General features: G+C 41.8%; 1 protein-coding gene across 2 annotated transcripts; it reads right to left on the bottom strand.

Moving 5' to 3' along the window:
• Nucleotides 1-25,818, bottom strand: PLEKHS1 (pleckstrin homology domain containing S1). Of its 2 annotated transcripts, none has more exons than XM_040255032.1 (13): nt 25,625-25,818; nt 23,258-23,304; nt 17,390-17,478; nt 17,172-17,278; nt 16,709-16,843; nt 14,725-14,800; nt 13,535-13,648; nt 11,609-11,734; nt 8,595-8,710; nt 7,894-8,100; nt 7,098-7,199; nt 5,601-5,736; nt 1-1,851 (listed from the first exon to the last, which is right to left on the bottom strand). In XM_040255032.1, exons 2-13 carry the CDS (start codon nt 23,283-23,285, stop codon nt 1,672-1,674), a joined length of 1,416 nt encoding a protein of 471 aa, XP_040110966.1. In that variant the 5' UTR covers nt 23,286-23,304; nt 25,625-25,818; the 3' UTR covers nt 1-1,671. The 2 variants fall into 2 exon arrangements, with proteins under 2 accessions (XP_040110966.1, XP_040110967.1); XM_040255033.1 differs by having other exon boundaries at nt 13,535-13,645.

The raw sequence follows: 25,818 nt of genomic DNA, 5'->3' as shown, positions 1-25,818 counted from the left end.
TGTGTATTTGTGTGAGTGTTTCCGTAGGATAAATTTCTAGAAGCGGAAACAGTAGGTCGATATACACATATCAAATCATTATAGAGTACACCGTAAACTAACGCAATGTTATACGTCCACTACATCTCAGTAAAACTGGGTAAAATGCAGAGCCCTAGTTCCAATAGATCTTTACAAAAATAGAGAAAGAAACAGATCCAACAGGGCATATGAATAAACATTTTAATACTTTTCTGTACAATCTAGATGACAGAAAATAAACTGTATTTGAGTGTCTCATCTATGTGCTGGAAGTGTTAGTTGCTCAGTTGTGTCCGACTCTTTGTGACCTCATGGACAGCAGCCCACCAGGCTCCTCTTCCATGGGATTCTCCAGGCAAGAATACTGGAATGGGTTGCCATTCCCTTCTCCAGGGGATCCTCCCAACCCAGGAATCAAACCTGTGGTCTCCCAAATTGCAGGCAGATTTTTACTGTCTGAGCTACCAGTGCTGTCTATCTATGTGTAGAAAGAAGGTCTTTTCAAATCTAAATCCCAATCCAAAGAGAGGATCAGGACATCTGCCATATCTGCTTTTAGATTCTTGGTTCTGCCACTAAATAGCTACGAAACCAGAAGCCACGAAAAAATACATCAGTAAACGGTCAGAGGCCTTATTTCTTCCTGTGTAAAACGGCAACCCAGTAAGATCTATTTTCCAAAGCCCTCTTTTGCTCTACCATTCCTTGACTTGATTCATCCTTTTTAGTCCTCTGAATTTGTTTTCTTATTTATGAGAAAAAATACTTCCCACCTTTCAGGATCAGTGGGTTTAATGCATCAATTACTTGCATGCGTGCTAAGTCGCTCCAGTCATATCTGACTCTTTGAGACCCTATAAACTGTACCTCACTAGGCTCCTCTGTCCATGGGATTCTCCATGCAAGAATACTGGAGTGGGTTGCCAGGCCCTCCTCTAGGGAATCATCCTGACCCAGAGACTGAACTCAAGTCTCTTATGTCTCCGCATTGGCAGGTGGGTTCTTGACCACTAGCACCACCTAGGAAGCCCATCAATTAGTTTAGACCCTTCAAACTTTCAAGTGCTAAGCAGTTCTCTTAGTACTTGTAGAGCAAGCAAACTTTGCTGGATATAACCTTCAAACTGCTTTGACTTCTAAAATTCTTCCTGAGTCTTTAAGAAAACAAGACAATCATGGAATCCAAGAGGCCACTGATGTCTCAACATTCTGGACATGATGAGTAACAGGAGGTGTTTGGGAAGGCCGATATGGTATCACATCTCCCCGGGGAATCTTGGCTTCCCGGAATGAGTATTTCCAACTGTCCATTCCCTAACAAAGAAGAGATTGTGTGGATCATGACCTCACAGAACACACAGCGCATTTTAGATGAGAAACTTACCCAATCTCTGTCTGTGGTGTTTGGGACAAAGTCTGAGATAATAAGGTCTTACATGTTCACTGGGTTCCATAGACATTATTCCATTTGGCCCTCTCAGCATCCCTGATGCTAAAGCCAGAGAGGGGAGGGTTATTTCCATTGTTAAGATGCAGATGGAGAAATTCAGAGAGGTGTGCTGGCTGCCTGGTGTCACACAGTGGTGAGGGCCAGAGTCCAGCACAGAGTCCAAAGCCCGTCCTGGCTTGGTGGAGGTGGGCCCCAGCACGCTACTCTCCAGATCTTTTCTGCTGACTCCTTTTAATGGCTGGAGTCCTTTTCAGTGTCCCCTCCAGTACAGATGTAACCAGTTGAGGAGGTTTAACACCTTGGTCTTGTAAGGAGCATGTACAGGCTGTTGTGTGAAATTTCTCTGAATTTGAGATACGACCGATGGTGAGTTTTACTTTCTAAAACACAAGAGAGAGGAACATTAAATGGTTAAAGATTATCCTTAGGACTGTTGATTCTCAATTTCAGTCTGTCCTCATTCACACCCTGTGAAGCTGGTTTTGAAGAAAATCTGGGCAGGAAAAAGCCAGGGGGAAGGTGGGTTTTTATTCTCTGGCCTCCACTGGCCTGAGACTTCAGGGCAGATTCCAGAGTACACTGGGGTTTCCTGGGTGGTGCTGGTGGTAAAGAATCTGCCTGCCAATGCAGGAGATGCAAGAGATGCGGGTTCGATCCCTGGGTTGGGAAGATGCCCTGGAGGAGGAAAATGCAACCCATTATAGTATTAGTGCCTGAAAAATTCCATCCACAAGAGGAGCCTGGGGGCTACAGTCCATGGGGTCGCAAAGGATCAGACATGACTGAGCAACTGAACACACACACACAATCAGAATACATTAATCCTGCCCAGAAAGGCCCATTTGTACCAAGAATTAAAAAGGCTCTTGAAACCAGAGCACTGGACAGGACCAGACTCTGACAAAACTGAGAGGAAACTGAATCTCTCTGTGTTTTTCCTGCAATCTAGCACGTCCTCCCCTTCTACACTCACATATTCTCTCCCCTCCCTGACCCCAGCCCCTGCTCACCCCAAATTCCTATTTCCATCAACTTCATGTCTCAAGGATGGAATACGCATCTGCTTGGTTCAACTATTCTAAGACATTATCAGTCTTTGACCTCCCTCTCTAGGCTTCCCTTATGGCCCAGAGCGTAAAGAATCTGCCTGCCCGTGGACGAGACCCAGATTTGATCCTTGTTGGGAAGATCCCCTGGAGAAGGGAATGGCTAGCCACTCCAGTATTTTTGCCTGGAGAATTCCATGGACAGAGGAGCCTGGTGGGCTACAGTCCATGGGGTTCCAAAGAGTTAGACACTGCTGAGAGACTCACACACACACACACACACACACACACACACACTTTTGGTTCCACATTTCCCCTCTTCCAAAGTTATTTTCCTTCCAGGGACCAGCTGTTTGAATTTTAAAAAGGACCCAGTATTCATTTTTAACATAAAGGAATGGTGGGGTGAGCAAGTTGGGGAATTTTTTGACCTTCCAATAATCATGTCAGTGAACACCCTGTGTTTCTCAATAGCACACAGGAGAAAGTGAGGAGGCAGAACGGGCCCAAAACAAACATTGTCCGCCACTCTTCTGCAAGTGAGTGCATAGTGTAGAAGGCAGTCTTGATAAACTGCAGTCAGCGATGCCCAGGTGGAGTTCCTGGATCTGCTCCCAGACAAAAACCTTTTTCTTGGCTTCGGAGCTGATGCCTGGGTCTCTGGATCAGAGTGTTGTTTGGTAACTTTCAGAAGATTATATTAAACACGTGGCCTCAGTGTGGGTTTTTGGCAGAGGAAATATATCACAGTTACTATATTGTTGGGCTGGACTCCTGAAAGCTCCCTCTTTTTCCACCACACAAACTCCTATCCTAGGCTTCAAAACCCAAGCCAAGCATCCCTTTCTCTGAGACACCTTTCTGGCCTCCCTCAAATAGATTAACTTCATAAACTCAAGCCAAGCATCCCTTTCTCTGAGACACCTTTCTGGACTCCCTCAAATAGATTAACTTCATTTTTCCTCTGTGATCCCATGGCCTTCTGCTCATATCTCAAGGCACACACTGTACCTGTAACTAGCACATACTTGTTTTATCCACTAATCTGCAAGCTCTTTAAACTCAAAGATCATTTTTGTAGCTCTAGGACCTAGCAGAGAATCTAGCATACAATAGATGTTCAATAAATGGTGACTGAGGAAATGAATGAAGGAACGAATGAGTCCTTGCTCTAACTATTTGTGCATTGTAAACAACTTACTCATTCTTACTAAGTTTCCCTATTTAGACAGTAGGGGCAGTACAATTTGTCTAACCAACAAAGTTATTGTGTGATGCAGATGAGATAAGACATATTTAATCATAACTCTCAGAGCTGGAAGAAATTTGAGAGATCTTCCAATAGAGCAGTTTTTAGAAATTTTAAGCCAAGTCACTATTTCCTCAAAGTAAGGTAACAGGAAATTCAAACATGAAAAAATAATGATAAATATATGTCAGGAGCCGCATTAGGCATTACTGACAAAATGGAGGCATGGCCCCCAACCCCCTCTCCTTGTCCCACAGGCACGGACCAGGGATGAAGGAGTTAGGCCTTAAGATTCTGACTTGTTCTTTCCTTTCTTCGGTTGAGTTGGCTGGAAAGAATGTCAACATGCTTATTCTTGAGAGGAGTATGAGAAGGCACAAAGCCTTTTGCAGTTGTGCCCAGAAAATAATCTATAAAGTAACCATTGACATTTGTTCAAGGATCTTTACAAAGAATGTTCCAGGATGAGCACAGCTTGAGGCCATGGGAAGGATTGTTTTCTGAGACCTGTTTGTGAGGGGAATGTTTATGGCAAAAGAAGTTTGCTGAGCTTAGGGTTTAGGAATAATTAAGAATAGCTAGAAGCCTTTTTAGGAGATAGTGATCTTAAGATGCTAGGGCAAACAGGATTTAGAAAGATAAGAAATAAACTGAGGAATGTAGCATGAGTTACAATGTAATCACAAGTTAAGTATAGGACACATAAGAGGAAGTAGATAATAGATAGTAAAGCCAATCGATGAAGCAGGAACTCTGTTTGTAGGGCAACAATGATTTTTGGAGACAATAAATCTGGGTGGGGGAAACTAAAAATGTCAAACCTCTGATCTAATGCTTTTGTCAAAATATAAAAGAAAACCTGAAGCTTGAAATAAACATGTAGTCCCATACTTTGAGTCAGAGGCTACATCATCTGCCATTGACACCGCTCACCCCTTCAGGCTGATTTCCTGGCTGCTGGAGCTGGACTCTGGCAAATATACCCTACTCTCTCTAGTTGAGGTCCTGAACACTGTCCCTTTCCTCTCCTCTCCTCCTGTCTTTTTCTCAGGGGTTCAAGAAGTACAGTTTGAAAATCAACCCTCTCTCACTTCAGAGAGAAGAAACTCAAATTCACTTGTCAGAGAAGGAAGTGGCTTTCCCAAGGTCATGTGGCTCATGAGAAATCAAATAAGACCAGGAAAGGGATAACAATACTGGGACTTACAAACAGACAGAAACATGATGAGCCTTTTAAAAACATATGTACATGTGACCCCATGGACTGTAGTCTGCCAGGCTCTTCTGTCCCATGGTATTTTCCAGACAAGAACACTGGAGAGGGTTGTCATTTCCTACTCCAGGGGATCATCCCGATCCAGGGATTGAACCTACATTTCCTGCACCTCCTACACTGGCTGGTGGGTTTTTTACCACTAGTGCCACCTGGGAAGCCCAATTAGTATTATCATTATCCCTAATTTCACAGAAGAGAAAATTGAAGCACCATTTGGTTGAAGGATGTGGGATGTAAGGCCTGTCTGATTTCCCTGCAACTCTTTTTTGCCAGGTCATGCTGAGTCTGAGGTCTTGAACCCAGCTGTTTCAGTCTCCTAGCCCAGGGCTCCCTCCAAATACTCCTTTATACGAAAGAATTTTAAAAGGGTCCTAAAATAACATTCTTGTTATTTAGATGTGTAGTATGAAGTGTTATTTACACTTCTGATTCTCTTATTTACATTCGGCGGCTGAGGACTGAAACATCACATTTGTCTTCAGAGTATTGTTCAGATGTCAACCGAGGCCTTGATCTTGTTCTTTCTTGCCCTGCCCAGAGCCAATCAGCAACACTCACCTCCCTCTGGATGGACCGGCTGAGAAACAAGGAGACCTCCTCCAGGCTCTGGGGCTTCAGGTCATTCACGGCCAAAAGGTGATCTCCATGAAAAAATAAGCATCCCAGACGTGGGGGGGCATCCCACTGAGCCACACTGCAATGAAGGTACAGCATCCAACACAAGTATGAGACGGTGCCCGCTGGGAATGCCGGGCACAGATGGGGACACAGATTGGGCTCCTCACTCTAGTCTATTCTACCACTACTGTTACTAATTTCTTTAGCTGTGTTTCACCATATCTGAAACAATCAAACTCCTTTTTCTATTTGGAATATTTATTCCTCTATCATTACTCTACCAGCCTGAACCTTCTTCCAAAGTCCTACTCCAAAATATGCTACCTCTACAAAGCCCTCATCACACTTCCTTTAGCTTAATTAATCTCTCCTGCCTCTGGGTTTCTACTGTATCATGTGAGCCCCTCACTTATTTTATATTTAAATAAAATGCTATTTTATATTTACTTGTTTATGTAGCTGTCTTTTCCACCAGGCTTTGAGACCCTAGGCATGTGGTACCACCGTTAAAATATTTTTATAATCCTATAAACAGAAGATGCTAAGTATTTATTGAAAGTGGGCACATAATGATTACACAATGAATGGCCAATGAACACGTAAATGAATTAACAGACGAGCAAGCTCAGACACAGAGAAGTCTGTAGTTCCTGTCAAATACTGTGTTGAGCCTTGGATTGTGGGACGTCTGGAAAAATGGCAAGCTATGATTCCTGCCCTCTAATAAAATTATAAGACAGTTGACATGTGATGTTTACGTTAGCAAGCTTTTTTCTCTTATAAAACTCATCTTCCATCAAAATGAGTTACAAAGTCTTAAAAAGAATATAGAGTCAAATAAACAGTGGCCATTCTAAGGAAATTCTCTGCCACACAGTCTTCTGTGTCTGAGTTTCCTGACCAGCAGGTGTTTAGCTGATGTCTGGACATCTTCTACCCTGGCATGCCGTTTTCTTTTAGATCTTAGATTCTTGTTGACCTCAGTAACTTCATTCATTCATAAAACGATCACTGGTCATTGATTGACAGTGATTTCCTTGGACCATACATATCCCTGCCTACTCAAAACAGCAGACATTTACTGTTTCCTGGAACGTTGGGTCCTTCTATACCCACCCACCCTCAGCTGACTCTCCTATACAGTCATATTCTCAATCAAAGGCCCTTTATGACAATAGCATGGAGGAAGACATGGCCACCCACTCCAGTGTCCTTGCCTGGAGAATCCCATGGACAGAGGAGCCTGGCAGGCAATAGTCCACAGGTTTGCACAGAGTCAGGCATGACTGAAGGGTCTCAGCGCTCATGCACAACAACAGTGACACAAGTCCAAGTTCTCCAGTCAGTTTTGCCACGTCCAGTACTTCAAGATATAATTCTTGTTTTCATATCATCCAACCCCATTTATAACCAATAACCCTCACATCTCCTACCTACCATATCTGTCCTGCAGCTTCTTTGAGAACAAGATAATTTTTGATGTCAAGAAGAGAAAGGAACACGTTTAGTTTCTGCACTTGGCTTTCATCTGGGATATTACTGTAAGATAAGATGTTTGCAAAAATCAGGCAGCTATCACAGGCTCTGATCTGTACTTTCTGAGTGGACTTGGCCTCTGACACCTGAGATGGTATTGTCCAGTTAAAGATTATCTAAAACATTTGGAGAAGAACATAGATTTAAGTTCCTCATTAATGCCTTCCCTCATCCCTCCTGGAATGGGTTCATGATGGTAGACAATAAAAAAGAAGTAAAAATTGGACTAAATTCATTACATATCACACCAGATTGCACATTTTTCCACTGAAGGAGACACCAAAAAGAGTTAAAATTGAGAGCAATCTCATCAAATTGTTCTTGGCATCACTTAAAACCTAATTGATCCCCCCTCCTAGTCTATAACCAAACCTGACATGGCTTGCATGCCCATAATTTTAATAGTAAAATCTGGGTGATGTGCTAACCTGATCAGAATGATCCAAAATGCCAGAATCTGAAAAACCAGCTAACAAAAAAATTTTTTTAAGTATTTGAAACCACCACCCACAGCCCAAGAACCACTGTATTCCTAGCTCTGGTACTTACTGTCCTTAGCCACCACTTCAGTGGCCAAGGTCAGATTCTTGGTTGAGTTGGAGATTTTTAGGAACTGCTTGAAAATGTGAGTTCTGACTACAAAAGAAAGTTTGCCTTGCTCTATGGGCCCATAAAGTTTTAGAGATGAAGACTTTACTTGATTAATATAGACAATTGCACAACAGTTAGTGAGGCCGACTGCTTTGTGTCATTCGTGGTCTGTGCTTCGGAATTGGCAGGTGGAAGATAAAAGTGAGTTCCTGAGGCTTGTTCTTGCTGATGAAGCTCCCCATTCTGGATCTCTTCCAGGGGCTGAAATTCCTCTTTGCCATCAACAGACTCAAGGGACAGCTCTTTGAGAAGACTAGAGCATAAGAAGTTAACACAAAAGCTTTCTCAGCATGTCTGTCTACAAATTTCCACGGTGTGTGAATCAGATTTAAGTAGCTCACAGCCGTGTAAAAATTAAGTGTTTGAAGTATATCCAACCAGCAGAATCCCAACCACAGTCAGAATTAAATCCAATAGAATTTCCTTCTAAAAATGGATATGGAATCAAAATAGCTCTTTATATTGGGACGGTTTGGAGACAGAAGTCAGAGTGTGAGAGATATAAATGCAAAATAGGAAAGAACTGCCCCACAAGACAGAAAATGTCCCAAGGATGTCACTAACTGTTTTCTATAGGTAGGGACACCATTCCCACTTTTTCTTGTTTTGAGATGAATAATATGCTGAGCTTGGTCCACAGTAGTGCATCTGTGTTATTATATCAACCCTTGAAATGAACTGACAGTAGTTGTTCTTGAACAGTACATTAGCTAAGAGCAAATTTTAGAGTATGGTAGTTTTACTTACCAGGATTTCATTGACAAGTAATGACCCTCAGCTGTCTTGGAGACCGTGTCTGGACTACAAGGTACAATGGGGTCCGTGAGTTCACCAGAATCATTGGGAGCAATAATATTATCCAACTATAGAAAAGAGGCAGAGATGTAAGGACGCAAGTCTACCAATAAGCCAGGTACCTTGTTGCCCCCTCCTTGATGGCTCTGGTCCCTGAAACCGTAAGTACGTCTACCATTCAATGAACAGCGGTGCTTGTTCTGGGAGAATGAACCAGCACTGTTTCTGCAGACTCAGAGTTTGTTTTCTTCTCTTGGGTTCCCCACGCTCCTGATACAAGTGCACTACTGGACTAAATTGCTATTTATTTTTTCATTTCATCACTAGGCAGTTAATGACATGAACTCTTTTTCTCCCAACCAGTGCTATTATAGAATAATATCACCTGGGTCAAAGGCTCTGACACAATGCAGGGCTGGCCTCTTTCTGTAGAGAGCAGGCTACTATGCTCACAGGCAGGCAAATTGCTTCAAGGGGCTGTGAAGGTCCTAGAAAATACTGCCCTCTGGGGCCTTCCCACCAAGGTGGTCAGAACTGAGTCATTTGGGGCAATGGTTTCTCAAAATTCCCTAAGGGCTTCCGATGGCCTACCTGAAAAACTATCAACCATTATTGGAACACTTCATTCCAGACAAGCCAGTCTTCCCACTATGCCCCTTACAGTGTTTTTCTAGTGCCCATTTCATGCTGTTTTCTTTGCCTGGAGCACCCCTCTTTCCCCTCTGTCCGTGTGCGTGCTAAGTCGCTTCCGTCATGTCTGATCTTTGAGACCCTGCCAGGCTCCTCTGTCCATGGCATTCTACAGGCAAGAATACTGGAATGGGTTGCCATGCCCCCTTCCAGGGGATCCTCCCAACCCAGGAATCAAACCCGAGTCTCTTATATCTCCTGTATTAGCAGGCAGATTCTTTACCACTAGCTCCACCTGGGAAGCCCTCCCTTCTGTCTACTGATGCTGTACTCAGGCCTGCCCTGAGGTCTTTCTGACCACATTAGCCGCTGCCAAATTTTCCCTTCTCTAAACTTCTATGGCACAGTGTTGCACTTAATTTTTGTAAAGGTCTTCCAGTTTGCTTTTTAAGATTTTTTTTTTTTTGAGGGGGACTGTTTTTAAAGTCTTTGGTGAATTTGTTACAATATTGTTTCTGTTTTATGTTTTGTTTTTTTGGCCGCAAGGCACTTGGGATCCTAGCTCCCGATCAGGGCTAGAACCCACACTCCCTTCACTGGAAGGTGAAGTCTTAACCACTGGACTGCTAGGGAAGTCACCAGCTTAGTTTTATTTGCCTTACTAGACCTTGCATCTCATAAAGTACCTAGAAAATGCCGGACATTATAGCTTAGTATTCATATCACCTGACTGGTTGGATCAACTGTCATGAAAAGACTAGTTGCCATCACTGTGTCCCAGAGAACACGGCTGTGAAAAAATCTGGGGTAAAGCAGAGTCCTGTGGTCACATGCTATGTGTTGTATTCTGCTTGGCTATTTATAATCCACCAGTGCATACTAAAGGCGCAGAGAATTCTACAGCAAAAGAAGCTTGTGTAAATTAACTTTACTGTTTCTAGAACTTACTTGAGCTCAGAATGCTTCCTTCATATGAACACATGTCATCATCCCTGGTTTGAGAACTGCTGCCCCCTCCCCCCAGTTCTGTCTTCCGACCTTCTGTTTCCACTCTCTTCTCTCCATTGTCCACCTTGAATATAGCTGCTAGCTTAATAGTGAGTGCTCAGTTGTGTCCGACTCTTTGCGACCCCAGGGACTGTAGCCTTCCAGGCTCCTCTGTCCATGGAATTTTCCAGGCAAGAATACTGGAGTGGGCTGCTATTTCCTACTCCAGGGGATCATCCAGACCCAGGGGTTGGACCTGTGTCTCCTGCATTGGCAGGTGGATTCTTTACCACCGAGCCACCTGGGAAGCCCGGGGTTAGCAGTCCTAGAAGATAATTCAGTTTTGCTCTTTCCTGACTGAGAAGCTGCTACTGCCCCCTGTGTTGCCTGTAGCATGAAGTCAACTTGGCATTCATAATCCATCATGGTCTGACTGAGTCTTTTTACTGGTTTTTGTGTGTTTTCCCCTAATAGGTCACTTGTTAGTGTTAGGTTAGAGCTCAGCTAAACTATTCATCACACCCATATCAAATGCCATTTTGTATCTTGAAGCTTTCCCTGACGCCAGTGGAGAAAATCTTTTTTTTTTTTCCTATTGCCTCCAGGGCTCTTTTTTTTTAAAAAAAAATTTTTATTGACATATAGCTGATTTGCAATGTTATGTTAATTTCTACTGGACAGCAAAGTGATTCAGTTATATATTATATAAATACATTCTTTTTCATATTCTTTACCTTCATGGTTTATCACAGGTTATTGAATACAGTTCCCTGTGCTCTACTATAGGGCCTTGCTGTTTGCTTCCAGAGCTCTTTGACCACACCTCTGCTGAAGCATCGTTCTGCAAGACTGGTAAGACTGTGAATTCGGCGGGGGAAGGGGGGCAGGCATGATGCCTAGCACAGGACTGAATTAGCACACAGAAGGCTCTCAGTAGGGGCTTCCGAATGATCAATGTACTGATTGGCACATACCACACAGTTTCTCACCCAAGAATATTGTGTCTGTTCGTATTTATTGTTTCTATCCAGAAAGACTCCTCAGGTCAATCCCTCAAGTCTAAATTTCACCTGGTATATTAGGCCAAATGTCATCTCCATGGAAATTCCCTGGCCTCTGTCTGAAAGTCAGCTCCCCCTGCCTGCCACCCCTCAGGCCCCTGAGCATTTTATAAGCATCTCTCTTCAGCATGGAGACTTTTCTGTTGTGTGTCCTGGTTAGCGCCTATCAAAGTGTCAACGCTATGAGCGCGTCACCTGTGTCTGATTCAGAACCTAGTCTGAGTGCCTGGTAGGGGCTCAGTAAATATTTGTAAAAGGAATAAATGACTAATGGGTGGGAGAGGTTACCTCTAAAAGAATGCTCCGAGGACTAATATAATGGCTGTCTTCTTCTGAATCTTGAGAGATTTCTGATGAGAAGTCATGCGATAGGTGAGCTTCTCTGAGTCCTGGAGAATGTTCTTTCACTAAACGCTGAATCAAGAGATCAAGACAGAATTAATGCGTTTTCTTTTTCTTTGCAAGAGATGGAATTAAACCACATGTTTTCTGGAAAAGGCATAATAGAGTAATTGGGTTGAGAACATCCGAGGATCTTCCGGGGTTATATCCAGAAGCCCATATGACTTAAATCTGCTTCTTGAGTTTGGGTCACCACTGATAGAAAATTATAAGCTCATCTTTCAGGCTTTTCTCTACTATTGGGTCCTGGAACTCAGAACAAGTGATTCTCTCTGGTGCTTGGTGTTCTAGGTCACTAAGCTCTGCCACAGAATCCTCACTCTTATCTTTTCCTGCCTTTCACCCAGTGCCATCTGAGAAGGTAAGCAGCCTAGAGTCAAGATACTGTATCTTTTCCCTTTCTGCTCAATATTCCTCTTCTGTGTTCTGCTTCTATACCTCTATTGTTTCCAATGCAATTTTTTAGCTTTGATCTTGTGATAGTATGAATTATAAGGTTTCAAGGTGATCTAGGTTCTACCGATTATTGCTTCCCTTCCTCATAGATACAGGACATTCTGCAAAGAAGCTGCTTTGCCTGGCAGAAAAATTGTTATAAGTATAATTCAGTTCTTTCAAGAACAATGCCTTAGAGCAAGAGTGGGGGAGGTGGGTTTGAAAAAAAAAAAAAGCCCTGAATGTTCTCTAGGAAGGCCTTGAAAGAAAGTGACTTTTTTTTAAAAAAGATGTATTTAAGTTGGGTCCATTTTTCTAGCTCTAAGCTCATGGAGCCAGGCCATGCTGAATTGAGGATGAGGAAGGTTTCCCATTCTATTTTGGAAACAACAACCACAGCAGCTCCCAACAATGTAGGTGGCACCCTTAACGGGAACTGGTTGGAATACACCACATGAACAGACAAAATGACCAATAACATTATCTTTAGAGAGAAGGGTATGGAAGTTGAAAAGCAGGAGGGCAAGAGGCATTTTTGGAAAAGAGTTATCCTTCTCAGTCTTGATTCCTATCACCCTTACTACAAATCCCAAGTGAAATATTTTGCCTGGTGCATTTGATATGCTACAAAAAGCTTTTAAAATAGTTGGAGAGCCTCCAACTAGATAAAACAGGAAGCTAGGCCCTGTTGAGATGTGCCTGGTACCCAGGGGTAAAAAAGGGGAAAAAAAGAGAATGCCAATGGTTACATCTCTAAGGCGCAAAATAGCATCCATGGCAGAAGAAAAAAACACTCAGCCTGTTTGTTAATAATATCCAAAACTAGTCAGCCTGCAAATCTAAGAAAGCTGAGGCATAATTACAAATCACTTTCAAGGGGCAGATGTAGTATAATTTTTTTCTCAAGTGGATTTCATTAGAAATGAAGTTGAAGTCACACACACACAGAAGTAAGACTGATTTGGGTGAATACACAAAATTAATAAGAATCTGATTTTGCCTCAGGAGTACAAATGGTCAAGTGGTGTTTGGAGATTTTTTTTTTTTTTTTTCAGAAGTAATCTTTGCCCTGTGGGTGAAAGGAAAGAGGAGGTTGCCAGCCAGGCTTTTGTTTAGCTGAAGGATCTCCACCCAATGTGGATAGGTACCTGGATGTGTATCAAAGAGCATCCAAAATGAAAGAATAGATTTAGAGGTAGGCAGGGCAAGCAGTGAGGCTTATCATGGTAGGTGAAACAGACTAAATATAGGATAGATCCTAGGACCAAGAATCATTCATGACGGGTTAGGCTTTGAGGAAGATGTCAAATACAATTGACTTCTGAATCAGCTAGCTCCAGGCATGGTGTCCTAACAAAGAGAGGTAAATCTGATTACCATGTCTGGAAGACTGTTTCTTGTTATGGTGGCGCTGACAGCCTCTGGCATGCGGAAAGGTCCAAGGAGAGGGTCTGAAGAGGGCCTTTTATCACCTGATGAGAGTTTCTCCTGCTTATGGAAAAGGAATATTGGAATCAGGGCACAACTGATCCCTGGTCTAGAATGAAACAACAGCCTGGTCTTGGGGTCTTTGCTCCCAGTCTTTGACCACTAGCATTTATACTGCTGGTCAGCCTGCTCCCATTAAGATTAAAGCTGATCTTGTCCCTCTCCTGTTCCCAAACCCTTGAGGACTTCCAGCCTGGCTTTCAGAGATGCTCTGAGTTTCCCTGTCTTTTCAACCCTGCATCCTTCTGTACCCAGCCCCTTCTCTCTAATTATCTGAGTACTTACAGACACACCCTTGCTTTTCCTTTCTCCTTGGCCTCTGCTTTTGCTGTAAGCATAGGACAACCTAGAAACCATGTCAAAATGGTACCTAGAGGCCAGTTTCATTAATAAAGGTCTGACTTAAGAAAAGTGAATTGAGAAGTGAAAGTTGCTCAGTCATGTCCGACTCTTTGAGACCCTATGGGCTGTATAGTCCAGGCCAGAATACTGGGGTGGGTAGCCTTTCCCTTCTCTAGGGCATCTTCCCCACCCAGGGATCGAACCCAGGTCTCCCACATTGCAGGTGGAGTCTTTACCAGCTGAGCCACAAGGGGAACCTATCTTAAGAAAGGACTTAGGCAAATTTAGCAAAGGTTTTACGAAGCAAGTAAACAACTTAAAATTGCTAGCATTTACATCACAGAAACATTCTGTTGAAAATGCAAGACAGGTGAAACGCATTTCTATAGAAACCACCCTGGACTTAGTCATTCCAAAGGTAGCTGTTATGTACTTTGAATAACAATGATGGAAAATACTGTAGTTTCAGCTACTATTAAAAAAATGCCACAGTTAAAATTTACCCCTCCTACTCCAGTAATGAAAATCTGAAGTGTCTGTATTTTAGCTTTCTTGTAAAACACAAAAGAATTTTTTTCGATTGTTAATCATAAAAATTACAAGGATGTACATTCTCTCACTTATTTATTCCTTGTGAATGCCAGTTGCCAAGCGGGGGAAAAAAAGCTTGCATTGTTCCCTTGGGAAAGAGGGCTGTGTTCAGGGGCTCTGCGATTTTATTAGTGATATGGAGTCACCTCTGTATTCTGGTGCGCTGCCTTTATATTCCGGCAGAGTGATGACAAGAAGGAGACCCAGTCTTTAATCTTCTCCCTGTTGAAAGAAATAAACTTTCAGCTGGCATGTGGCAACAGTGGTGCCTGCACTCCTTCTGAACCAGAGAATGAGTCTTTTTTGAACACTGGAACAGGCAATGGGGGTAGGTACCAGGCAGACAAGGACTTTTTCCCCAAGTAGTTTAAATGCCCAGCCCCGGCTCCTCACCACCTCCACACTCACACACTAGAATTAACCCTCATGCCACCTCTGTGAGGAAAGCTCAGAGAAATGGGGAGAAAAGTGGGAGGTAGCAGTGTAATCACAGGGTTTGGAGCTTTGGGCTTTGACTTGTATTTCTTTTGTGTTCTCAAGCGGCCCCTTAATCTGTCCGTGCCATTTTTTGTAGCTCTCCAGGTGTGTCTCCCGTTAGGGAGTGCGTGTGTTTATGACGGATGTGTTTGAACGAATGTATATCAATCACACCTCCTTTTCTGTTGACTCTTGGGATGGTTGAAAAGAAAGCTTTTCGCCTTGGGGTTGATCTACAGCAGATCAAGTTTCTTCATACGCTGGCTTGAGCGTTCGCTGCCTCCTCCATACTTCTTTCTCCCCCGACTTTAGCCTCTCTGTCCAGCAGATAATCATCTACAAAGGATCCATTAGGCATCTTTGCCAGCACCAGAAGCCCCTCTTAAAAACTGAAGACTCCTTCAGGGATGAGCACACCCCCTCCCTAATATATGTAGCTTGCACAGACGTTTGTATACTGGGTTCTTGCAATAAAGTGCCTCTGAGGTGATGGTGATTGTTATGGGCTGAATTGTTCCCCTCTAAATTCATGCGCTGAAATCCCAGTCCTCAGTACCTTGGAATGTGACCTTATTTGGAAATCAGGTCGGGTTGTTCTAGATGTAATTAGTGAAGATGAGGTCAGACTGGAGTAGGGCGTCCTAATCCAAGATGACTAGTGTTCTTATAAAAAGGAGAAATTTGGACCCAGAGTTGTGCACATAGGAAGAACACCATGTAAAAGTTGGAGGTTTGCTGCCGCAGGCCAAGAAACTACCAGAAGTTAGGAATTAGGCCTGGAACAGATCTTCTCTAGAACCTCTAGAACTGTTGTGGCCCATGACACCTCAATTTCAGGCTCCTAGCCTCTAGAACAGTGAGATAACAAATTTCTGTTGTTTTAAGCCACCCAGTTTATGGCACATTGTTATGGCAGCCGTAGGAAATGAATACTGTGATGTGTCAAGGGGCATAATAAAGACTAAAATCATAATAAAGAATGCTAAGGGACTTTACTGGTGAAGAGTCTGCCTCCCAGTACAGGAGATAGGTTTGATTCCTGGTCTGGGAATATCCCATATGCCACGAAGCAACTAAGCCCATGAGCCAGAACTATGAGTCTGTGCTCTAGAGCCCAGAAGCCCACGCACCCTAGAGCCCGTGCTCCACAAGAGAAGCCATGGCAACGAGAAGCCTGCAGACTGAAACTAGAGAAAACTCCGTGCAGCAGCGAAGACCCAGCACAGCCTAAGTAAACCACAATAAAGAAAAAGACTGCAAGATGGTTTTTAGGGTTGTGGTCATGGGTTTCTTTTTTTTTTTTTTGTATTTTATTTTGTATTCCCAGGTGGCACTAGAGGTAAAGAACATGCCTGCCGATGCAGGAGATGTAAGAGATGTGGATTCGATCCCTGGGTGGGGAAGATCCCCTGAAGGAGGGCATGGCAACCCACTCCAGTATTCTTACCTGGAGAGTCCCATGGACAGAGGAGTCTGGCAGGCTACAGTCCGCAGGGTCGCACAGTGTCAGACATGACTGAAGCGACTTAGAATGCATGCATGCATAGCTGATTATAAGGTTATGGCCGTTGGTTTCTATTCAGGGCATATTTATTGTTTTAAAATATTTTTATTCTACATACCAGAGACACTCCGTGTCATCTTACTGCTTACCTGTCACAGCCAATGAGGAAGTATTCCCTGTTAGTGGTCTTGATGGACATCACTTCATCAGGGTGACATTTAAACATCTTCTGTACAGACTGCATTTTTTCATGGCTTCTGATGCCAACTTCTACACTGGAATTTCTAGTAGATATAAAGTATTAAACAGATGCAAATACAAAATTAGGAAGAAAACTGGCTAATATTTTTCAACTGTTAAGATCCCAGCTGAATAAAACTTTAGATCTGTTTAATCAATGCTTTGAAAATTGTCCAATAGTTTTAGAAAATAAGTTTAGATCTGGTTTATCACTGATTAAAAATACTTTGTTCAGCTTAAAACTTAACTGAAAAATTCATATTTCAGTTTGAGTCTTGGTTCCACAAATTAACGTTTGCTAATTCTTTTTCTAATTTGCATGCAACGTGTTAGTATTTGTTGTTATAAACATTTTCTTGATTGGATACACACCGGTCAATTTCAATAGAACCTCGATGGTGATGGTCTTTGTAATACGAAAGACTAAAGTCCTTTTCCCCACTCTTTGACAGAATGAAAAGCCGCTTTTTCCAAGAGGTCTGAAAAATGAAAACACTTTGCATCTCAGTTAAATCTCAGAGGAAAAGAAAGGATTTAAAAAATGCTCATGAGGCTGGTGGGAGGCCTGTTAAATTTTTGTGAATACTTACCGCAGAGAAGAAAAGCTGAGGAGGTGGTGATTTAATAAAGTAATCTTGTTTGCAGACTTCATTTTCATAATAGAATGTAAATTGTTTGCCTAATAAAAGAAAGTGAACAGGACTCAATCTCTTCTCTATAAATTTCTGAGAAGAAATGATTCAATTGAAAAACACTGTTTACCTCTGGAAAGGTCTTCAAATTATTCAGTTATGGAAAAGAACATCTATCATAGGCCAAGAGAACAAAAACCTCAGGACCACGTGTGTGATACTTATTCATCCACGGTTAGGACCTTCATTCAGATGACATTTAGAAGCTCTTTAATTCAGCTCACACCTGTCTGGCTCCCCGTCTCTGGAGGAGGCTATTGGCTCTCTAGATGTGAACAAAGATTTGTCTCCATTTCTGTTGAAGCACCAGCCACAGCCAGATAATTCTGCCTTGCCCTTTGACTTACCAAATGAAAGCAAAATGACCTGTTATTGAAAATAAGGTGGCAAAGTCATTAAATAAGAGGTTTCCAAATTGTTAACTACTTCTCTGTAAGGATTGAAATGTAGAGGCAGTTTCGATTTTTCCTATATTTTTTGAGAATGTCTGCAAGAAATATGAACTACTTTCATTATTTAGAAAAAAATTAATGTTGCTAAAATAGAATTTACTTTGAAAAGAAGACTTTGACTTTGCTTTTACATCCAGGCTAAAATTCTATTTCATCCATGGGTTTGGTAAAAGATAGCCTTTACTAAAGAATCTGTTTGTGCTTGTGCTCAGCCATATTCAATTTTTTGTGACCCCCATGGACTGTAGCCCACCAGGCTCCTCTGTCCATGGGATTTTCCAGGCAAGAATACTGGAGTGGGTTGCCATTTTCTACTTTAGGGGGTCTTTCCAACCCAGGGATCAAACCCATGCCAAATCTGACCAAATTGGATTTACTCTCCTGTTTAAAATAAACAAAATATATAAAATAGTGGTTTTCAAGACACTGGTCATAGGCAATAAAAGTCAATGGACCTTTAAGAGACAGGAAAAAACTAGGTGAGCCCCACAATTTCCTTGATGGAGTTTCCAGCCCACAGCACAGAAAAGGGGAACTGAGGTGGGACCAGGTGGGCCCCTGAATTGGGGGAAGAAAGATGAGGGTTCGGGGAGATAAAGGCAGCTAGAGCTCACAAGACAGAGGAAAGAGCTACATGAGAGAGAATCCCAGAGACATTAATAAGGTCCCCCTCAAATATTCATAGGACTTCCCTCGTGGCTCAGATGGTAAAGCATCTAGTCTACAATGCAGGAGACCTGGGTTCAGTCCCTCAGTCGGGAAGATTCCCTGGAGAAGGAAATGGCAACCCACTCCAGTACTAGAAAATCCCATGGATGGAGGAGCCTAGTGCAGGCTACTGTCCATGGGGTCGCAAAGAGTCCGACATGACTGAGTGACTTCACTTTCAAGATTCAAGAATATTTATCAGTATATGTGTGTGGGAAAATTACCCAAGGCCAGACGCAGAACCATTAGAAAAAATTAGAGGAAATAATGCCCAGTGTTCTGATGGGCCAGAGAAAGTGCTTGTTCCCTCCAGCTAAACTAGCAAAACTGATCATTTATGGAGTTTTGGGAAGAGTACTCAGGAAAGTCATTCCTCAGTAGTGAGGACTGCTCCAGATCTAGCAAATCAGAAAAGCAAGTCTTAAAAGGACTGAATTGCTTGCAAGAAACTTAACTGCATCCCAATAAAAATGCTCAAGGTTTATTTTTTGTTTGTTCAGTTGCTCAGTTGTGTCTAATATTTTGTGACCCCATGGACTGCAGCATGCCAAGCTTCTCTGTCCTTCACCATCTCCTGGAGCTTATTCAAACTCATGTCCCTTGAGTCGGTGATGCCATTCAACCATCTCATCCTCTGTTGTCCCCTTCTCCTGCCTTCAATCTTTTCAGCAGCAGAGTCTTTTATAATGACTTGGCTCTTTATATCAGGTGGCCAAAGTATTGGTGCTTCAGCTTCAGCATCAGTCCTTGCAGTGACTATTTAGGACTGATTGCCTTTAGGATTGATTGGTTTGATCTCCTTGCAGTCCGAGGGACTCTCAAGAGTCTTCTCCAACACCACAGTTCAAAAGCATCAAGTCTTCAGCGCTCAGCTTTTTTTATGCTCCAACGCTCACATCTATACAGGTCTACCAGAAAAACCACAGCTTTGAGTATATGGACCTTTGTTGGCAAAGTCATGTCTCTGCTTTTTAATATGCTGTCTAGGTTTGCCATAGCTTTTCTTCCAAGGAGCAAGCATCTTTTAATTTCATGGCTGAAGTCACCATCTGCAGTGATTTCAAAGTCCAAGAAAATAGTCTCTCAATGTTTCCATTGTTTCCCCATCTACTTGTCATGAAGTGATGGGACCAGAGGCCATGATCTTGGTTTTCTGAATGTTGAGCTTTAAGCCAACGTTTTCACTCTCCTCTTTCACTGTCATCAAGAGGCTTTTTAGTTCCTCTTCACTTTCTGCCATAAGGGTGGTGTCATCTGCATATCTGAGGTTATTGATATTTCTCCCAGCAATCTTGATTCCAGCTTGTGCTTCTTCCAGCCCAGCGTTTCTCATGATGTACTCTGCATAGAAGTTAGATAAGCAGGGTGACAATATACAGCCTTGACGTACTCCTTTTCCTATTTGGAACCAGTCTGTTGTTCACGTCCAGTTCTAACTGTTGCTTCCTGACCTGCATACAGGTTTCTCAAGAGGCAGGTCAGGGTGGTCTGGTATTTTCATCTCTTTCAGAATTTTCCACAGTTTATTGTGATCCACACAGTCAAAGGCTTTGGCATATTCAATAAAGCAGAAGTAGATGTTTTTCTGGAACTCTCTTGCTTTTTCGATGATCCAGTGGATGTTGGCAATTTGATCTCTGGTTCCTCTGCCTTTTCTAAATTCAGCTTGAACAACTAAAAGTTCACGGTTCACGTACTATTGAAGCCTGGCTTGGAGAATTTTGAACATTACTTTGCTAGCATGTGAAACAAGTGCAATTGTGTGGTAGTTTGAGCATTCTTTGGCATTGCCTTTCTTTGGGATTGGAATGAAAACTGACCTTTTCCAGTCCTGTGGCCATTGCTGAGTTTCCCAAATTTGCTGGCACATTGAGTGCCACACTTTAATAGCATCATATTTTACGATTTGAAATAGCTCAGCTGGAATTCCTTCACTGCCACTGGCTTCATTTGCAGTGATGCTTCCTAAGGCCTACTTGATTTCTCATTCCAGGATGTTTGGCTCTAGCTAAGTGATCACATCATCACATTTATCTGGGTCATTAAGATCTTTTTTTTTTTTCCATGGAAATACAAAAATATCCAGTACCCAACAAGGTAAAATTTGCAAGATCTGGCAACCAATCAAAAGTTACCAGCTATGCAAAGAGGCAGGAAAGCCTTATCCATAATGTGGATAATCATCAATCCTTCAAACCAGGTGTAGAACTGACACAGATATGAGAATTAATAGAGGAGTTCATTAAAACCAGCATTATTAATTGCATTTTGCACATTCAATAAATTAGATATACAGAAGATATAGAAAAGATCCAAAGTGAACTAGAGATGAAAACTACAATGTCTCAGAAAAACAGCAATACCAGATGAGATTACCAGGACTACCAAAACAAATGCAGAGTGAAAAGCAAAAAAAAAAAAAAAAAGAACCCCAAACATTAAAAAAGCACCAGTGCATTGTGGGACAATTTCAAGTGACCTGACTCAATGGATATAATTTGAGCAAAGTTTGGGAGAGTGTGGAGGACAGAGAAGCCTGGTGTGCTGTAGTCCATGAGGTTGAAAAGAATCAGACTCAATTTAGCAATTGAATAACAACAACAATTTAAAGTAACTGGAGTCCCTGAAGCAGGGGAGAAAGAAAAAATATTTGAAGAAATAATGCTGAAAATTTCACAAATTTAAAGAAAACTGTCTCGGAAATCTAAGCAGCTCAGGAACTCCAAACACAAAATATATTAAGAAAACTGATAAGGAACATCATATCAAATTGCTCAAAATCAGTGATAAGGAAAAATCTTAAAAACCATCAGAGGAGGATAAAAGACATTATGCACAGAGAAGAAAAAATACAGATGACATTAGATTTCTCATCAGAAACAATGCAAGCAAGCAACAATAATAACAAAAACCAGTGGAACAAGATGCTTAAACTATTGAAAGAAAAAGAGGTCATTTTAGAATTTTATATGCAGCAAACATATCTTTCAGAAATGAAGGCAGTTTCAAGACATATTCAGACCTACAAAAGTTGAAAGAAGTAGGAGGACTGCTTTATAAGATATGTTAAAGGAAATCCTTCGGGTGAAAAAATAACACCAGATGGAAATCTGAATTTATACAAGTGAATGATGAACGTTGAAGTGGTAATGGCAAGGATAAATATGTGGAATATTTTCCTTAGTATTTAAAAGATAAAAATTCAATTGACTGTCTAGACAAAAAACTTGATATATGTAACAACAATATAGGTGAATCTCAAAAGAATTAAGTTGAGTGAAAGAAACCAAAGAATTCATTCAGTAAGATTCCATTTGTGTAAAGCTCCAGTAAGTACAAATGAACTTAGAATGACAGAAAACGGAACTGCAGGGAGTAGAACTGGTTCCTGGAGGGAAGAATTATAAAAGGCACAAGAAGATTACTGGGAGTGATGCTGGTGATCATCTCTTGCTGTGGTGATCATTTCCAAGGCATATACACACAAACCATTTAAAATATGTGCAGTTGATTGTATGTCAGTTATACCACAGTAAAGCTATCTTTCTCAAAATATGAGCAATCTCCAAAGCATATTTGATGATACCTTTTCCGGGCTTGAAATTCTTCAAGGATTGCCAGGGTTCTACGAGGTCAATTCCTGGCACCAGTCTATTCTCTCCCGTCCTATTTTACAGCCATATTCTCCTTGAACACAACCTGCCTCTAACCTACTTCATTGCTTTTGGTCAAACCATCCCTTCCTGCGGAGCTATGCTCTCTTTCCCAATCTCTTTTGAAACTCGATTGGATCGTTTCGGATCCAATTCAAATGCCTTTTCCATAAAACCTCTGGATTGCCACAACTGTGTGTGTGGCTTTTTTTTTTTTTTCCTTTGTCTTCAAACTTTACAGCATTTTGCTCTTACCTTTCATAACCTGATCCTGATTGTATGTGCTTATCTTAACGTCTTAGTATAGCTACTCAGATGTGTTTATCTTAACTTCCAAATGAAATTACAAGTTCATTGAGAGCAAAGACTCTTACTAACTAGGCTGTACATCCTTCTGCAATAGGAAGTACTGTAACTTACTAATAATAGGTGCTTTGAATAATTATTCATTAATATGTATTTTTTAATTGAATTGGATAGTTTGATTTCTAAGTTACTTCATCCTAAATCTGACTCTTCTGTCCAGTCATTTACATGGTGAGGCATATGAGCGTGAAGCAAGAACATCTGAATGATGCCTCTTAATCTATCCACATAATAAACTTTGGTAACAATTTAGGCAGTTTCTGTCCAAGTGAGAGTTTCCTGTAAAATTAAGGAAATATTTTCCAGTCTTCTCAGGGCTATAGTGTGCTGTTAATATCAATACCATCTCCATAAAACATTTGATCCATAAAAGTTGGAAAATGCCAAAGTTCTAGATAAGTGAGCTCTTATAAAATAATTAACTGAATCTAACAGTCTCTGCTACATTCTCCATATCAACAATCATTACCCTAGAATGCCACCCATTATCCTTACTAAAACCATCTTCTGTATCCTGTCTACTTTTATGGGAATTGATAACTATTTCCAATAAAAAGGTTTTTCCTTCTGAGAGTATGCCCCTTTACCTGAACTCTTCTGAGGTTTGCGCTCCATTATGGCTGTCTGTTCTCACCTGCGAAAAAGGACTAAGTGTTAGTCCCCAAACAACAGTATACTTCACTGATAGCCACTCAGTCACCAAGTGCCAGAATGGCGCTCTCGAATGTTGGTGAGATGGGTCATCAGCCCCTCTTCCCATTCTGCCCTTGAGGCTGATAGCAGTCATGGTAACGAGGACCATCCCAGTGGCCTGTGCTCACCAAGTGGCAGTTCTGTGGGAGTGTTGCTGGATGACTGAAGAAGCATCTTCCCTGGACTTTCTCCATTTCTGCCTCTTAAGTGGCTCTGACAAGAGAGCCCCTGGAGACAGAAACACCAAACAAGGGAGACAAGAAAAGGGCAGAGGGCAGGATGCTATAGACCAAATGCAGCGGATAAAGCATTCCTGGCTGAAAGGAAGCCCAAGATAAGCTCTTCTCTGTGCCAGGAACTCATTTTCTCTAGAGGGAAACCTGAGAGCAAGAACCAGGGCACACCCCTGTCCTTAAACTGCCTCTGCCACCCGAGAGGCCTGTTCCCACGGCTGCCCAGCCCTAGGAGCTCAGGCTGATATGATCAACCTGACTCTAGAGGTCAAGTCCTTTCCTGCACACATCTGCTGGCAATCCTGTGACTGACATGAGGCCCTGTGAGTAGAGGGGTCCCACAGGATGAAAGCCCAAGGGGCAGGTGTGATCTTTATATCAGGGATCAAATTTTCACCTTGAATTCATAGGACTCTCAAATGGGAGGAAGCACTGAACAGGGCGGTGCCAGGGTCATCCCAGTAAATGGGAGGAGGCAAAGGGTCCTTTACTATCTGGTTGGCATCAGATCATTCCTCCTCTCCTGAGTGCTCCCTTTCTCCAGCATAAACTCTCATTCCTCCCAGGGTATAAATGATATAAATGACTTATAGAAATTCTGGAAAGATATATATTCATATCACACACGCAGTTATTCATTAAATAACTCACGGGTGAAGGATGAACGTATTTGAAAAGCACTTTGTCCCTTACCATCCCTGTGTGCTGCTTGCTGTGTGTGTGTGTTCTCAGTCATGTCTGACTCTTTTGCGACCCCATGGACTGTAACCGATCAGGCTCCTCTGTCCATGGAATTTTCCGGGCAAGAATATTGGAGTGGGGTGCCATTTCCTCCTCCAGGGGATCTTCCTGACCCAGGGATCAGAACCACCTCTCTTGTGGATCCTCCATTGGCAGGCTGATTCTTTACCAGCTGAACAACCGGGGAATCCTATATACTATGTACTGTATACTATACTCTCCACATATACAAACAAACATAGTATACTATATGTATGGATGTGTATTATATGTGTGTACGTATGTACATGTTAACCTCTCTACACCTCTGTTTCTTCATCTATAAAATGGAAGTGATACTATCACCACCCTCATAGGATTTGTCAGCATTACTTGAGATAATCTGGCAAGGAGCGTTCAGTAATTTATAGGTGCTTAACAAGTGCTGCTTGTTAGGTCATGTCCAGTTCAGAGAGTCTATGATTGCTTCATAATGACTGGCATGTACTAAGTGTTTAATACATTCCAAGCACTTTTAAGCAAAACCTGTAAAACAGATTTTATATGTTTATGTATGTCAATGGATTTCATATATATGTATACATATCTGGATTTCATATAACATATATTGCATATTATATACATGCAATTTAATTTCTATTATATCAAATTCAAATTATTTTTATGAAATCCAGCATATGTATACATATATATGAAATCTACTATTACATGCACATGAAAACATAAAGTCTATTATATAAACTCTGCTTATATAAGCAAAACTTTAATATTATCTACACATATATGAAATCTAATGAGATTCAACATAACGTAATAATGAGATACAACAATACTATAAAGTTTTCATTATTCTTACAGTGATACAATATCCATTTTACAGACTAGGAAACTGTTACCGGAGAGATTAATTTGCTTTTGATCACATAACTAAGAAAAAGCAGAGTCAGAATCATAACTTGAGAGCTGGTGTCTGAACTACTTTTCTCCTCCTTTTATCTGAGAAAAAAAGAATTAAATCTGTTCATAGTTCGGCTTTTATTTCTTGTCATTGACCCCAAACAAAAAAGCTTTTCAGATTTAGCTCTTTGATCTTATTCAGGAGACTCGATCCAGTCTTGTTGCCTAACCTGTTCATTATAATGAAATCTGATGGTGTGATCCCAAGAGGTCCTATTTCCCTCTGACTTCCCTCCTTCCCAGCCCAAGAAGGTTATGAAGAAAAAGTCATGACAGCCCAGATTGGCACAGCCTTGAGAACCCAAACTCATCATGTCAAGCAGTACTTACTAGAAGCCAGGTGGTCGCTAGTGTGTTTCTCAGCAGAGTGCACTGTTCCTGTGTCTCTTGAACTCACCCCTGCTCACTCTGAGCTTTGAGGATTAAGTACAAGCTTTGTTTGAAATGTGAGCCAACGGGAAATTCCCAAACTTCTACCTTCGGGCAGATTTTACTCTTGCCCCAAGCTGAAGGAAGCTGGTGAC

This window comes from Oryx dammah, unplaced genomic scaffold (assembly GCF_014754425.2).
Source record: "Oryx dammah isolate SB20612 unplaced genomic scaffold, SCBI_Odam_1.1 HiC_scaffold_14, whole genome shotgun sequence".
In the NCBI taxonomy this organism is placed as follows: Eukaryota; Metazoa; Chordata; class Mammalia; order Artiodactyla; family Bovidae; genus Oryx; species Oryx dammah.
Note: the sequence above shows the minus strand (reverse complement) of the source record. Positions and strands in the feature narration are given on the sequence as shown.

Excerpts from the sequence above, each read along its gene's own strand:
- PLEKHS1 (XM_040255032.1), bottom strand. The coding sequence starts at position 23,285 with ATGGAGCGCAAACCTCAGAAGAGTTCAG. Across the intron at positions 13,649-14,724 it reads CAGCGCACCAGAATACAGAG|CAGGAGAAACTCTCATCAGG; the intron begins GTGACTCCATAT and ends CTTTTCCATAAG. Across the intron at positions 5,737-7,097 it reads GAAGCTGCAGGACAGATATG|TGTGGCTCAGTGGGATGCCC; the intron begins GTAGGTAGGAGA and ends CCTTCATTGCAG.